The sequence below is a fragment of the Penicillium oxalicum genome, chromosome VI (genome assembly GCF_001723175.1).
Source record: "Penicillium oxalicum strain HP7-1 chromosome VI, whole genome shotgun sequence".
Lineage (NCBI taxonomy): Eukaryota > Fungi > Ascomycota > Eurotiomycetes > Eurotiales > Aspergillaceae > Penicillium > Penicillium oxalicum.
This window is the reverse complement of record NC_064655.1, coordinates 3,126,105-3,142,143: the sequence shown is the minus strand read 5'-3', so window position 1 is coordinate 3,142,143 and position 16,039 is coordinate 3,126,105. Positions and strand designations below refer to the sequence as shown.

Here is a 16,039-nt window from a genome sequence, read left to right as displayed (position 1 = left end):
CGTTTACTCGTGATCCAATAAATACACCTACGCGTCAAGCTAGCATGACAGAGCAATGGAGCGTCACCCGCCTTCGCGGCAGTAGGCTTCAGAGGGATGCTGCTTCCACATATACCTTCACCGTCTCTATCCTGAGGGAGCCTTTAAATCTCTGGCCCCGGTAATGGGGAAAATCATAATCGTCAAATTCCTAAACATAAAAACCAATCACCATGGGTATTCCCTGAAAGTTCACAAATAACTAGAACATGACATAACCTCTAAGGGCAAAGCAAGACCCTTGAAGGATTCCATATCGAGGTTCACACCCAAGATATGAAATAGAAAGGGATTCAACAAAAGCAAAATTGACGGAGGGGGATGAGAATGAAGACGGTGGCGAGAATGTCTCCATTTTCTCAGGCGTGATGTGAGCAAGAATGGCTTGCCGGTAGAATCAAGCAAATTGTCGCTCAATGTTCCGGGGTCCAGCCAGTAATGAAGGTGGGATGGGACCAACACCCCTGTATAGTTGAGCCTCTTGAGATCCCGGACGGGGAGGAGGAGGAGGAGGAGGAGGAGGAGGTGGTGGTGGTGGTGGTGGAGGAGGCGGAGGACGAGCGAAACCGCCCGGGTGATACCCATATGGGTGGGCAACCGGACGTGGAGGAACACCCGGTGGACCTGGTGGAGGGCCTCGAATGGCGAGCCGGCCAAAATCATCTGCCAGTTGTGGACTCGGATAACCGTACCCTCCAGGATGGAGAGGAGGCGTCGGGCTGGCGTAACTGAGACCGCGACTGGGATCGCCAGGGAGACAGACGAGGGTCGCGTTGAGAGTCCGCCGAATATCTTCGAAAATGACTTCCATGGGGAGAATGTAGGTTGTATTTGATCGCGCTGACCAAGCCAGGACGTGACCACAAACGCGGCCGGTAGACCTATCGAAAACCCAGGCGCCGGAGTCACCAGGGGCTGGGTGGAAAGGGTTAGCAATCTTTCGGTGATAGATTTACTCCATACATATGGACATGAGGACGAGCTTTGCGTTGCTCCTCGTGGTTTTGGAAGAGCAATGGTTTTGGATTACACTGCTGGCCTTATACAAGACGGAAAACAACGAGGGCAGGAAAGGCAGTGGGAAGGAGATCAATAGAGCGAGGAGTCGACCCAGACTATCCATCACAACAAGGGTATCTAACTAAAAATGGCGTGAAAAGCAAAGAGAATCCGCAGAGTGACGCCGCTTACCTCCAAAATTTCCATTCACAGAAAAGCTGGTTGAGAATGAATGGCGGCCATGTAACTTGACGAGTGTCATGGCTTTAGATATCTGTCCAGTCTGTAACCCGCTGGTGCGACCACAGCAGTGGACGGTCAATCCTCCGAGTTCCTCGGTGCGAGCGACCTGATTCAGATAAATTGGGTGTGGTTGGCCCCGCCCAAACCCCGGTCGACCGGGGAGCAGCGTCGTCGTGTCGACGATGATGTTGCGGGCATCCATGCGAGTATCGTCGACTTTGATGAGGGCCCAGTCGATTTCATGCTTCATCCCTTGGCGCGTCCAACGACGGAGACCCGAAGAGGCGTGGACGTAACCAAGAGAGTGTGAGGCGAGATGTTCGTCATCCCGGTCTTCAAGCGAAGGAAAAAAATCTTTGTGCACGTCGTCAATAGCTGGTTGTGTGACCAACAGCCGTGGCTCCTCCCCTGGCTCAACGCCAGCAGTATCACCAACCGATGCCGCGTCGTCGTCAAAGTCATCCTCGTCAGCACCCTCAACCGACTCGTCATCCGACTCGTCATCCTCGGACAGCCAGTACTCATCGCCATCACCCTCGGCCGCAGGAGAAGTTGACTCGTCATCTTCTGAGTCTGAGATTTCAAGGTCCAGGTTGGCCTCTGAAGGCTCGTCATCGCGCCAGGAGTATGTGAGATCTTGGTTGCTAACGCTAGAAGCTGCCTGGGAAGCATCCCGGGGCCCTGTACCCGCAGAACGAAAAGGTGCCTCGGGCTCATCGTCTTCAAGATCTTCGTCATCACTCGGCGCCTCGAGCATGTGGTGGACCGTGAGACCGTATGGATAACCATCAACAAGCACAGCACCACCGTAGGATACGGGAGGCAAGTGCTCCTCGTTCTGAAAAGCTCCGATCGATGCGCCGCACAAAGGTCTTTGTTGATAGCATGGATTTAGCTCACGCTGGCGGAAAGGCGTCTCGTTCGAGCCATTGGGACGTGTCTTCGCAGGCTTCCGGCGCTTCGCGCGGGGAACTTTAGACCTTTCAATATCTCCACGAAGGACAATGAGATCCCAATCTTCGCGGTCAAGAGGGAAGTGCTTCTTCAAAGCCGATCGAACTTTCTTGACGCTGGCACAGGTGACGCAAATGGTGGTTTTAGCGCTTTCAAGGTCTTCGCCGGTCATCATGAGGCTCACCCCGCACGACTCATCTGACTCTTTCAAAATTTTCTGAAGAAGCCGACTGAGGCGAGGCATGACCTGAAAGTTCCATTCTTGAAGATGGTCGTCGGGTATTTCGAGGTGTGGGAGACGTTTGACAGTTCTTTTCTTTGCCGGTCTTTCGATCATGGTTTGCTCGGGTCGTACTTCCCACTGTTGATGGGGAAGTGGTGGTAGATCCTTTTCCAGGCCGAGCGGCTCGTTATGGAATGAGAGGGGCTCCGCAACCTCTGTGGCTGGTGTAAGCTCTGGGGATGGAACGAGAGCCAGGGGCAGAGAATCATCGAGTTCTTCTGCCGGTGGAGCAGCGAAGATGTCGATGCGAGTGCACGCCCAAAGGACTTTACATATCGTGTAAAGGAAATTCATGGAGAAGGAGAAGGTGCCGTCAGGATCAGACTGCTCCAGAACCGGGTAGTGGTAGATTTGAGGCACACGAAGGGTCAGGTCGGTCATCGGCTGGGTCGAGAGGTGAAAGTTTGGAGCGTCGAGACAAAGCTGCACAGCTTGGAGGTACGCGGTACCGCATTTTGAACCTAGTTTCTTCACGTAAAGGTCTTCGATGCGATGCTTAAACCAGGACCGGTCGTACTTTTGTTTCCAAAGGCGACCAATTGGAGCCCAAAGCCCAATCTCTAACAGCACCAGGCCCAGAGAGTAGAGATCGTATGCCCAAGCGGCCTCGTCCTCGATTATTCTCTTGTCATCGGGATGACGATACATCGCCGTTGAAAGTAGCTCCGGAGTAGGCCCGTCGGCAGAAAAGCGTGCCGGCGAGGTCAAATATGGTCGCCGCATATCTGGAGCCAGACCACTCTCGTCGTGACTAGCATCGGTCCGGCCAGGGAAGAAAATGATGTTGCTGCTGTTGATATTGCCATGCACCACATTCTGGCTTCTCATATGCAAGACGGACATCATCAGATCATAGGCCAGGCGAAAGCGTGTCTCCAAATTTGGCATCCGCTTCTCACGATAGTCCTCGGTTGATGGAAGTAGCGCACCCAAGGAGATGGGCTTGAGCTCCTTCAAAAGGTCACTTGGATTGCGCAAAAAGGGGAAATAATCAACAGGCATCTGGTAAAGGAAGGCGTAACGGGCATGACGATCGTCAGTGCAGTATCCAAGAAACCTCAAAAGTCCCAGATGCCCGACTCTAGAATTATGAAGAAGGAGATCGAGAGACTTTTGCAGTTTTCCCAAACGTGAAGGCTTCGCATTCGTCTGAGAATCGACAATCATGGGCATGAACTCTACCAGCACGGACACATGGGAATCTGTCACTGTGTCCCGAAGCAATGGGCATGAAGACGTTCGCAGACGCCCCACCATGCGAGAGTTCGTTGAGGCTGCAACCGATTCGTACGGGGGTGGACTGCTGTCGTGGGTAGTACCGAATAGTTGTAACGCGGAGTGCTCAATAACCAGATCTGGGGCCTGATCGATTTTGGATTTCATAGGTGTGGAAAAGAAGGCCTCGTATCCCTGTTTAGAGGATCTCATCTTCTCCTTGCTATCGGAGTACGACCTGTGTGGAGTATCGTGGGATGGAAGAGGATGCGTTTTCGATCGGCGACCGGCCATATTGTGCTTGCTCGATGACATACTGGATGCCATCGTGCGGCGTGAAGTGGACAGCTCATACAGTGTGTCGATGCATGAGGTCAAATCAGTCAAGATCGTCTTGGAGCGGCTGATATCATCGTCTGTCCACTGGGTCTTGAGAGGTCGACCGCTAAGAGTGTCTTTTGTCGGCAGGTCGACTTTGTGTTCCTTGGAGGTCATTGGCGGATCAATGTGCTGCACACGCTCCGCATCATTCAGCAAGTCCTGAATCGTAGACATCACACTTTCGACAACATCACTGAAGCCGGCGGCAGTCAAAGATTCGTCAATATCATTCGGCTGAGCGGCACTGGCGTCGCTCCAATCCAAACCCCATGAAAGTAAACGATCCCGCTGCTTCTGGAAGCTTTCATGGAGCGCAATCAATTCTGGGTCATCGAGAGCTTTGGATGCAGTCGTCACACTTTCGCATGAGGTCTTGGTATCAGTGTAGAGCTTCGTGAGGCGACGCTGGAGAAAGCCGCTTCCTCCATGGCGCATCACGGACATCTTGACTACAGCGTTTCGAGAAGGACCGAGAGGGGAGCGGAAGCCGAGACGATAACATGAAGGTGGCAGTCGATATCGTCAAGGTCAGTATTCACACATCGTGACATAAGCCAGGCGAGGTGAAAGCTTCTAAAGCCATGGAGTGTAGGGATGGTTGAGGAATTCCAATTTCGATGGATGCCTGGTCGACGGGTGATGCGACAGTGGTGTATGGCGATAAGCCATCATTATTTCGCTGCGGGCAGATCCCATAGGAATCCTGTTGCCTAACCAATCAGGACTGTCGGTTCAGATGAAGTGGGTCACGTGCTGCACCCGTATGCATCTAAGACGGGTGGATTCTGGTAAGTTACGGGTAATACAATTACTTATGGTCAGGCAGCAGCATTAGAGAAGAAGAAACCGATGAGGAGATGCACTACTATTGTACAAGGCCGTGGAGAATGGCACCGGCGATGCACGGGGTTTCAAATGGGAATGGGGTATCAAAAGCGTATTGCGTATTGGGAATGATCCAGGGAATATATACGAAGTCAAGCCATCGGCCTAGTCTTCACTGCAGGCCTGCGTCGAGGTGCCAAAGAGGGCGGGATGCGATCGATGGCAGAGTGAAGTTTCTAAATTTACAAAGTGAGAGCGAATGCTAAAGGTGGAGGATCTCGGGGGAAGAGCAATCAAGTCATTGAGCTTGTAGAATCTCTTCACGGGGTCGGAGTGTGGGCGAGAACAGGTGATCACTGGGCCAGCCTTCGAAGTTGTCTGAGAACGATGGCGCAGGCGTCATCTCCGAGAGGCAGAAAAGGAATTGAGGGACCCTAGCCCGTGAGAACCCGTCGCGAGACTCCAACGTCCCGCGCCCGCTTCTCGCTGAAGTTATGTAACCGCTCGCCAATCAAATAGACATCGTCGCGGATATGGATGCGCCAAATTGTCAACTTGCGCACAATGAAATGAACACTCCACATTGCCAGAACGACCGAGAGGGTGGCTGGATAAGCGAAGCGATAAATTTCAGGTTGCGCTCCGCCACGCGCGAAGAACAGGGTACATCGCAATACGAATCCTAGCAAGAGCGGGGCAGTGATTGCGATGAAGGCGAGAAGCACCATTGGCAAGATTAGCGCACGGGTTGCGAGGGACACGTTGGGCTTGAGCCAGCCTTGGCGGAAGACGCCATTGAGAGCGGCCGCTGCCCAGGATTGGGGATGCCAAAGGATGAGCTTGATCGCCATTTGGACATACAAGACCCCCAGCGTCCAATCCTGAACAATATGTATGACGTGGTCTTGCCCATCTGCGATGAATGTGTGCGCCGGAATCAAAACATACAATTCGGTGAGAAGAGCAAAGAGCGACGGAAGCACCACCCCCAGGGCAGTCGCAAGATACAAGAGCCTGGTGAAATCGAGTACAGTGCTGCCTAGAAGTTTGGCAACCTCGCGTGGCGACCTCATATATGCGTTCCGATTCTCGCGCAAAGCCTGAAGAGCTACCCGGCAGTAGTACGCGGTGTAGCCTAGGGCAGCCACCACTGAAAGACCAATCGAAAAAGCGTAAATATCGTTGACGGGGACGGGGCTGGAAAAGCAGACGGAAGCAATCACGCGTCCCATGACGAGCGGCACCACTGTGATACCTACGCCAGTGATAGCAGCGAAAAGCCAGATCAAGACGATAAAAGCAGCGATGCGAGTCCGGAAGTAAGGGGGAATGTAGACTTTCGTGAAATTAGGATTCGTACGCCCATGAAGCCCATCATCCAAATCGGGGAGGCCGTCAAGCCGACTGTTGTCTTCAGTCACATCCACAAAGACTCTCGTGCCCTTTGGGATGCGGACTTGGTCAGACGCTGGAGCGCGCACATAGCGGCCATCCCGGAGGAAATAGACATCCTGACTCTCCTGTTCAGCTGCAACTTGACCGTTGTTGCTGACAACCGGGTGCTTCCAGTCACCTTGCTGACCAAGAAGGAAGCTCCACCAAGTCCGCCGGACGTGGCGTCCCTCCTCCTCGGGATGTCTTTCGGGAAAGAAGAAGTTGCTCAGCCGCAAGAAGTGAGCACACTTGTGGAACCACCAATCATAGACGTCATGGAGGATATCTGAGGGTTTGACGGACTGCAGTGCGAGTGGCAGCACGAAATTGTAGAAAAGGAGGTCCACGGGAAATTCCAGCATTGGCGCACTGGATGACCAGTGAATGGGTAAAACATCACTGAACGCGAAGAATAACCCCCATACAACGCCACCAAGGCAGACAATGACCAAGGCGCCGTAGACTAGAGCACTGAAGCCAATTTTTCGAAGTTGAGTGGTGATGCTGCGCTCGAGCACGTCTCGGATAGGATGGAAGGTGGGGTCATCAGGATCACGGATAAAGTCTGCCAATATATCAGTACAGGGAGCGAAAGGGGGCGAAGTCTACCCCAGGGTCAGAACTATGCTTACAAAGGACACCACTTCTTAGGATCTTTCGGCACATGGACACGAATAGGGCAAAGTGGAACATGTAACATGTCCCAATGAACCAATGCACAAACAGAGATGTCAGAGGAGAAGCCACCGTGAATGCCATACGCGAGGATATTGTCGCGCCGGAAAAGAGAGGCAAGAGAGCAACATCCAGCAAGGTACCACAATACAGAGGGAAAACAATCATCTCTATGCCGATGATCAGAATCACTTTCATGACACCTCCAGCTTGAAGGAGCACTTCAGCAACGACTCCGTCGACTCTTTGGCCACGATTGGCGCCGGCAAGCAGACCGCTGATTCGCAGATATAGAAAGCCTACCATGGTGGCGAGGAGATACCCCATGGCAATGGCTATCGCACGATCCTTGGTGTCCCATACAGCCAACTCTTCCTCAAGATAGATAGCAGCAGAGTTTGTTCGGGCAGCATTAGTACCCAAAAGCGTAGGCCCAGGACTAGCAAAAATCGACGAGATTGTCAAGTTACCAAAAGAGGCCTTCACATGTGCTGTAACGTCGGCGATATCCGAAAGCTTGAAGTCGTTCATGAACGCGCCAGGGGTCCCCGTCATTAACCGCAGAGGGAAGTCATGAAGAGTGAACTTGAAGACAGCGAACAGAGACCTACACAGAGCCACAATCCGTGCCTGGTGCAATTTGAGGGCCTGGTGAGAAAGCACAGAAAACATGGGGATGTCGGACTCTTGAAGTATCAAAAATGTTCGGACGACTTTGTTCAACCGGTCCGTGCTTTTGCCGATCAATGAGAGAGAGGTGCTGGTAAAAGACCGAGATGTCGACATCCACTCGAATGCGGGCCCGAAATTTCCGAATGGACTGGTGAGTACTTTCAAGACAATACTTAACCAATACATTGCGTAGCCCAGGGACCCAATGAGAGTGTCAAGTACAATATCTGCGATGATGGTGACAGCTGTCATAGGCACACCGATGACAAGTTGCAAAGGATTGGCTAGAAGGACAAGAGCGATTTTGCCCCATAGGTAGGGAAGCCAAATCCCAATCGCTATAGTGAATGCAATAAGAAGTGCGCAAAATACCCCATTTTGGAGGAGCCCAAAAATAGGACCTTGCATGCCAATGAGGTCTAAGATGCCGTCAAAATCGTCACCGTCAATAGCATCCGCATCGTTGCCTTCCAGTGGTCCGTCGGCTCCAGGCGCAGCTGCAGCCGCATCTTCAGCGGGCCGCTGGTCCAGTCGGTTTTGAACAGGAACGAAGGGATCTTCCAGAGCGGGGTCCTGCACAATCCGTTCCTCATCTTGTAAAAGGCCATCGTCGTTATCATGACCTTCGGGCGCAATGTCTCCCCAAAACCAATCAATCGTTCGCTCAACTAAGGATTTCACAGGCTCTGGTTCTGGATTTGCAATGTTCTGGTGTTCGTTTGCTGATCCCACATGTGCCTCATTGTGAGCTTGGGCTGTAGCCGACGAGGCAGGAGTGTCGGCGCTCCCTTGGGTGTTTGCAATTTCCGCTCCAAGTCCATTTGAAGAGCTTCCCCGGTGAGCCATGTAGAGATCTTCCACGCGAGATGATGGTCCGGCAACCGTGCGCTCGTCTGGTTCTCTATCCATCGCCTCGACAATCCAAGCCAGCTCTGCTTCATGACCTTCGCGGCGGATAATTCGTAGAATCTCATTACGATCACCATTGGCCCGTCTCAGGATGTCTCGAAGCAACAAGACGTCCGATGGATATGGGACGTCTGCCGACTCCTGTTCTGGTTGATCGGAGTCCACCATATCATCATCTCCAAACCGGCGTCTGGGGAATTCTTCATCACGAAACTCTGCCAGTCTTTCATATGCAGGAAGACCGTCATCCGAATCAGTCCACGAGGGCGCAGGGGAATGTTGCCGGGGACCGCCAGGTAGAGCATCATTGGCATCCCGGGGTAGACGGAAATCGGGTTCATGATCTTCGTCAAGATGATCCACCGCCGGTTCTGGTTGTGGCCCACCGAGATCGTCAACGATTCGATCGTTGGCAATCAATTGTAATGCAGCCTCCCGCTCTCCCTCTGCGATATTTGCCATGGGCTGCTGTTGGACCACCCATTCTCGAATCAAAAATAGAAGAATAAAGGCGACGACGACAAGAAGTGTGATCAACTGCCCCTCAAGGGTGTCGATGATCATATTGTTAATGGTCGGATAAGGCGTCAAGGCCCTGAGAAATTTGACGTCCGAGAGCCATGACGGGTAGCGTGCTTTTGATGTGCTGGAAACGTCACTGGCTTGCGGTATGCTTCCATTGTTGCTGGATGACCATGCAGGGACAAAAAGACTCGGAATAAGTTTCTTGATCAGAGTGAGCATTAGCGGCTCGTCAGTAGGGAAGCCATTGCTGGGTGATTGCCCTGGCTGCACTGCTATTGCGGAAGCGGACGGCAAGGCAGAGGTGGAACTTGAATCCGCAAGGCCAATCGATGTTAAAGCGGCAGCGGCACTACCTGTGTGATTCGTAGCTTGACTGGAGCTCGACCCGGCCTGTTGAGAAGACCCTGCAGCCGACCAACGGCCATCCGCAAGCCAAAAAAGTGCCCTCCATATCGCTCGCATCGACCATGGCAGCCAGCCCAACCATACAAAAGCCACGAGAACAAATCGCAACCAGGTGATGAGAGTCCGGACCACCTGGAGGAAGGCTTGTTGAAGGAAGAGTGGCGTTGGAAGGCTGTTTGGCATATTTGGATCGTAGAGTTTCGTGAATCGAAAATGTGTCTTGCAAAGTTCGCAGTGCTTCTTCTGCGAGTGTGACAGCCACTCCACTAAGCAGCTTTGGTGGACATATTTGATACTGCCACTGCATTTGCACGGGTAAAACAGCGGTTCCTCCTCCGATCCTTCTCCATGGCATATTCGGCATGTATCCGCATCTTCTGGTCCAGCATCTCGCTTGTCATAAGCCGGGTCGTTCATCACGTCGGGCCTGGACGATGTGGCCGCGGGGCTCCGAGGTGAATGGGTTGTAAAGTCCATGGTTGGCGGTCTTGCAGGTCAAGTAATGTCGCCCGAGTAGCAGGTCCTCTACCAGCTCTTCATCCTCGTTTGATCACTGTTCCATGAGTTGAGCCCACGTGACTGGGTCTTTTTGGGAAGGATGACCGATCGATGCTGATGCCGTAGGGATGATTTTCAGAGAGCGACGACCCTCTAGTCGATTAGGCAAGATAGCGGGAAGCTGGAAATGTCCGGAATTCGCAGGCGTGCTGTCCACCACTATTTTTTTGTCTGGTGGAACTACTCAATGTCCGTAAATAGGTTCTTAAAGTGATATCCAAGATTCACTCTTGATTCTGCAACAGTATGATGGCTGAGGCTCAGACAAATTGACGATTTTGATCCTCGAAAGGGTCGAAAAGGGCCAAGCGCTGTTGGGCGGCCCTCCGAGCAGCCAGCGGCCGGTCCATCGAGGACGCTGACTCAGCTCCCACCCGTCACCACTTTACCCCGTTCATTACGGCTATTGGAGCGCATCAAGTCATTTATTGGCTGAAGCATGTAATTTCCAACGGTGGACTTTACTGGCTTGGTCACAGCATGCGAGCTCATGCAGGCCTGCGTCCGTGCCACCGATGACCTCACTCAACTGGTGCTAAGCAGCACAACAAGCCACCGTTGCAAGGGCCTAGGTGTACGTCGCATGGTCAGGTTTCTCTAAATTCACATCTGTCTCTACATCACCTCTGACTGCTTCTTTGGTGCTCGTGAAAACATCTTTGCATTTTTGCCTTGAAGCTCCGACTGTCATCTGGGATTTTGGGAACAGTGGGCCGTGACAGTCCCCGAGCGCCAAGCCGACGCGAGCCTCCGCATCAATCGCAGATTTGAATCCCTAGGTTCAGCTGTCACGTCGCTGGACAGAGGCTGCGCCGATTTACCTTGCCTTGCAGGTCTACCTAAGAATGCGATAGTCCGTCGCCGCTCCTCCACAAAGCCATTTCCAGAAGGGGCTCGATCCAGTGCGGCCACTGAAACTTGTGCCTGCGACCTGTCTTTTCTCTGTTTATCACGCGAAGGGGTCGGCCCGCCGCCAACGGCACTGTAGCATGACAGCTCAAGAGAACGGGTCAGCACCCTCAGGGTCGCTGTATACGAGCAAAGTCAGCAAAGGGAGGGAAAGCACCCAAAATGGCAAGTCGCGTCGAAAAGGTCCTCTGCGGTGGTCGCTTGGGCTGGCAGTGCGGTAAGTGTGGCTCTGTGTTTTGTCTTTTTTTTTCTCCGCCGCTATTTCAGCAAAACTTGCCGTCAAACTCTTGGGTTGGAGATATTGAACCGGAGCAGGGAGTATTTTCATAGCTAACAGGATTCAATTATAGGCTTTGTATCTGGTACGCCCTTTTGACACCCTTTCTCCGGTGCCCATCTCGCTTGAACGAGTTAAATGAGACCTCCCCGAAGGTCTGCAAGCCATATCTGGTGGTTCGATCCCAGGTTGAGCCGTACTTGGTACCTTATTATGAGACATATGCTGCTCCCTATGTGGATCAAGCACGGCCATATGTAGCCGTGTTCAATGAGCGAGTGTACACACCTGCCTCCAAAGCGGCTAAGCTTGGTTACGAAACATATGGCGCACCAGCACTACACCAGGCCCGAGTGCTCGGTGAATCTCAATGGAGGCAGCAAGTGACCCCACGTCTGGAAGCTGTTCACGATCAAGTCCACAAGCTGTACATGGCACAAGTAGATCCTTATGTTCAGCGAGCAGTCTCTGTGATCTTGCCTTACTACCGCCAGGTGGACGGGTTCGCGAAGTGGTTATACTGGAATCAACTGGTCCCGATGTACACACATTCCCGTCCTTACATCGGCAAGACCTATAGTACCAGCCAGGAGATCCTGGCAACTCAGGTCATGCCTGGCGCTCGCTACACTTGGTCGTCGCTCATCTATTTCGCCAACAGCTCTCTGTGGCCCCACGTCACGGGCCTGTACTCGGAACAAGTTGAGCCCCAGCTTGTGAAAATTGGACAGCGTCTGGCCAGCTACCGGGAAGGCAAACGTCTTCGTGCCGTCATGGACGAGATGGACAGGTAAGGTGTTGGTCCATTGAAACTCAGTCAGGTCCAAACGTTAATTCAATCTAAAGCACTTCCTCTTCACGTCCGTCGTCAACCTCGGCCTCTACCGCAATGGTCAAACCGCGCACCTCCTCCACCACAAGCATGATGACAAGCGAGAGTGCCCAGGTACAATCAGCTCAGCCCACACTGTCGGCTGCGGAGCAGGCCAAGCAAGCCCGCGTTCGCATCGACTCTGATCTGCAACGATGGCAGGCAAAGTTTTCGGTGGCTGCTGATAAGGGTATTGAAGATTTGGAGGAGCGCATCGAAGACATCGTGTCTGCTCTTGTCGAAAGTAGCGCCCAGGGTCATGGCCAAAGTCTGTCGACGGCCCTCGAGGCAGTTTCTACTGAAAAGATTGCTTTTGTCAAGCAAAGGATTATCGACTTGGCGGGGTCCTTGCCCGTAGAAGATGTCCCAGATGCGGAGGAGGAAGCTCGTGAGAAGCTTATCGATGACATCCGCGTTGCTGCCGTTTCGGTTCGAGACCGTACCCACGCTCTTCGACAATGGTCCATCACATTCGATGAGGAATTGACGCGGCGCGTTTCTGCCGCCATCAATTCAACACTCGACGTTTTGGACAGTATTCGGGATTTGGGTCTGCAGGAGATTGGTACCCGATGGGCCTGGATGGATGATGTGACTTACAAAGATTGGGCAAAATATCATTCACTCAAAGCTCAATTCGACGACTGGCGCAACGAGATCCGCAAAGTTGGCATGAATCACAAGTCTGCGGTCGTTGCACGTTCTGTGGGCGCCGCCATTCTGGACAGCGGAATGCAAGTCGCCGAAGACACAGCGAACGAGCTCATCAGGCTCAAGGATGTTGGCAAGTGGAAGATCGCTGCTCGTGACGTGAGCGACAACTTTGAATCCCGCACAGAACCCCCGCCTTCATGGCCCAAGCCGGTGACCATGGCTGCTGAGAGCGAGGAGGCCGCTGGTGAACGCACAGTCGCCGACGATGCTGCTGCTCAATCGGAGTCGGCTTCTGCTAGCTTCGAGGGTCAGAAGGCGGAGGATATCTCCTCCGATATCGTCGATGGCGATGTTCGGGACGAGTCCCCCAAGCTTGAGGAGGTTTCCCGATCCGCCGAGAGCGAGGAAATTACCGACTATGGCTCCGAATCTCCTGTCGAGGAATATCAACACATCAGCAAGTCTGCGTTCGGAGTTGCTGCTGCTTCATTGACCACCAAACAAGAGCCCATTTTGGACGAGGAGGAGCGGGACTACTTTGATGAGCTCACACAGAAAGCAGAGGATTTGTATTACGACGCAAGTTCTGCTTTTGCGGATTCGACTGCACAGGCTAAGATTCTCTATGAGATCGCCAAGTCTCAAGCTGTCGCACAGATGGCGCATTCCAGCGCCCCTGCTCATGCCGAAATCTTGACGTCCATTGAATCCGCCTACTCCGGCGCTGTGAGCTATGCCAGCAAAGAGTTCAATTCGCGCATTCGCGCTGTTCGGGCCTCACCCACACCTACAGGTCCACTGGCTCACATCTCTTCAGTTGCATCCTCGTGCTTGAGTGAAGGGCTCAGCCGCGCATCGGAGCAGCTGGCGCAATATACAGTGCCCGCATCGTCGACGGACGGATCACAGCCGTTCGTGCTCGACGCACAGCGACGTTACTACGAGGCTGTAGGCCTAGCGCATGACCACTACACAGCATTCTTGTCTACCGCATCAGGCGCAGTTTACGGCACTCCCACGCCTACAGCGGCCACTTGGGATATCAAGAACGTTGTGGCTCAAGCTGACGCTCAGTACCAGAAGGCATCTTCTCTTGCCTCTGCGAGTCTTGCGGCAGTTGTAGCCTCCGCCAGTTCCATGATTTCTGCAGCTGACGATGGTAAGGCCCAAAGCATTGTGGATGATGCTTCATCTAGGTATCATGCCGCCGTATCTGCTGCTTCGTCTTCTCTTTCTCTCGCTTCGGCCTCCGCCAGCTCGGCCCTCTACGGTACAACCCCGGGCGTTGTGCAGTCCTTGTCACGCCAGGCATCTGAGAACTGGGAAACCCTCGTCGCAAAAGCCAGCGAGCAGGTTTATGGCACCCCAACCCCGTATTATCAACGTCTCACGGACGACATTGTCCCGCGATTCGACGCGATTCAAGGAATTCTGTCCGAGGCATTCGTTGGACAGCAGCCCTCTTTTACAGAGAGCGTGATGAGCCGCATTCGTGTCGCTTTCGAGACGCCCTATCCTGCTGAAGCAGTATCCGCGGCATCGAGCTACGCCAGTGAAGTTTACGAGACAGCTTCCTCTGTCGCCAGCGCCTTTATCACCAATGTTCCAAGTGTAGAGGACATTGTTCAGCAGGCCAATGATCAGCTCCAGTCAGCCGTCGAGGCCGCCAGCGTGGCAGTCTACGGCACCCCTAAAGGCCGTTTCGAACAAGCGACCGAGGCCGCTGCACAGGCCTATTCCAGTGCCTCGGCTCAAATCAGCGGTGTTGTTTACGGGAAAGAGCCGACGTATATCGACATTGCCAAGAAGAACATTGAGCAGATCCAATCCAGGGCTAGTGCAGCGATCTACGGTGAGGAGCCTGGCGCGGTCGAGAGCGCAACCCTCCGTCTTGCCGCTGCCGTGGAAAGTGCTCAAGCGCAATTGGCCAGTCTCGCCTCGAGCATGAGCAGTGTAGCTTCCTCGGCGACACACGCATATGTTACCGACGTGCCCAGCGTCGAAGACGTCATGCAACAGGTGAACGATCAACTGCATTCGGTCGTTGATGCCGCCAGTGCCGGCATCTACGGTACTCCCAAGGGTCGCATTGCGCAGGCCACTGATGCCGCATCAGAGACCTACTCCAGTGCATCGGCTCAGATCAGCAACGCCATCTTTGGATCCGAGTCCAGCTACATTGACGTCGCCAAGGAGAACATTGAGCTGATTCGGTCCAAGGCGAGTGTCGCTTTCTACGGCGAGGAGCCTGGTGTACTGGAGCATGCCACCAGCCGCCTTGCCGCTGCCGTAGAGAGCGCCCAGTCACGTCTGGAGGATTTGGCGGCGGATGCGAGCAGTGGAGCCTCCAAGGTCATCGAGACTGCGGCGTCTCAGGCTGAGCAGGTGCGGAGTAGCATCACAGCCGGCGTTCCATCTCTTTCCAAAGACGAACTCTAGATTGAAAGATCATGATCACAATCGCTTGTTTTCTGGCATCGATCACTCTCCAACCTCCCTAATTTCGTCCCCCCTTCTTCGGTGTGGGCGACGTTCGGACCAGGCCTCTTACAGCGGCATGCCAGCAGCATGTGTGGCCTGGTCGGTGTCCGAGAAACCTCCCCTGGGCGGTTCGACACGTTGATATTATTATGCTCACGACTTTCAAATTGCAGTCCTTGCATGGTTTTTTTTTGTCTTTCTTTCTCGATTTTTTTTCTTCGGCTTCATTTTTCTTACTTTGAAATGTTTCGCCATTCGAGCCATCTATCTCGGCGGGTTATGTTTGTTGATTGGTATTTGCTCATTTGGCCTAGCGATTGTACCCCTCATACATAATGAAATTCGTTCCTTTTTGTGGTGAACATCAGTATGTCCAAGTCCTTTAACGTTTCTCCCCCCCCGAGGAGACTCTTGTTTCAGCCTGTTTCCCAGCCTCTTTTCAGCACCTGCTCTTGCAAATCACCGAGCTCCATATTCCACACATCTGGCATGGACGGAGGAAACAGTTTGAAAATGTAAACATTCAAGGTGCACGCCTATCCCTGTTCGAAAAGCTGAGATGCCGCATCTGCCTTGTAAAGCATGCACTCCCAGTCTTTTGACCCAGATACCTCACGGCCCACAAGTTTTGTGTGGCTTCCACATTGAATAAAGTGGCAATCAGAAAGAGGGCCAAAGATATGGCGGGGCAAGGTTGGCCACGGAAGCTCCAAAGACAAAATAACCGAGT

At 53.1% G+C, this 16,039-nt stretch overlaps 3 protein-coding genes across 3 annotated transcripts; 1 reads left to right on the top strand and 2 right to left on the bottom strand.

Annotated features, from left to right (window-relative positions):
* Nucleotides 1–436: 436 nt before the first annotated feature.
* On the bottom strand, nucleotides 437–4,558 carry POX_f08305 (uncharacterized protein; the record flags this gene model as incomplete). Its single annotated transcript, XM_050117081.1, has 2 exons — nucleotides 437–954; nucleotides 1,231–4,558. 2 exons carry the CDS (start codon nucleotides 4,556–4,558, stop codon nucleotides 437–439), a joined length of 3,846 nt encoding a protein of 1,281 aa, XP_049967220.1.
* Nucleotides 4,559–5,373: 815 nt separating this feature from the next.
* POX_f08304 (uncharacterized protein) lies at nucleotides 5,374–10,036 on the bottom strand (the record flags this gene model as incomplete). The annotated part of the gene is made up of 2 exons (XM_050117080.1): nucleotides 5,374–6,938; nucleotides 7,006–10,036. The coding sequence occupies 2 exons, from the start codon at nucleotides 10,034–10,036 to the stop codon at nucleotides 5,374–5,376; spliced, it is 4,596 nt and encodes a 1,531-aa protein (XP_049967219.1).
* A 1,070-nt stretch (nucleotides 10,037–11,106) lies between these two features.
* On the top strand, nucleotides 11,107–15,267 carry POX_f08303 (uncharacterized protein; the record flags this gene model as incomplete). The annotated part of the gene is made up of 3 exons (XM_050117079.1): nucleotides 11,107–11,243; nucleotides 11,377–12,093; nucleotides 12,150–15,267. 3 exons carry the CDS (start codon nucleotides 11,107–11,109, stop codon nucleotides 15,265–15,267), a joined length of 3,972 nt encoding a protein of 1,323 aa, XP_049967218.1.
* Nucleotides 15,268–16,039: the final 772 nt, after the last annotated feature.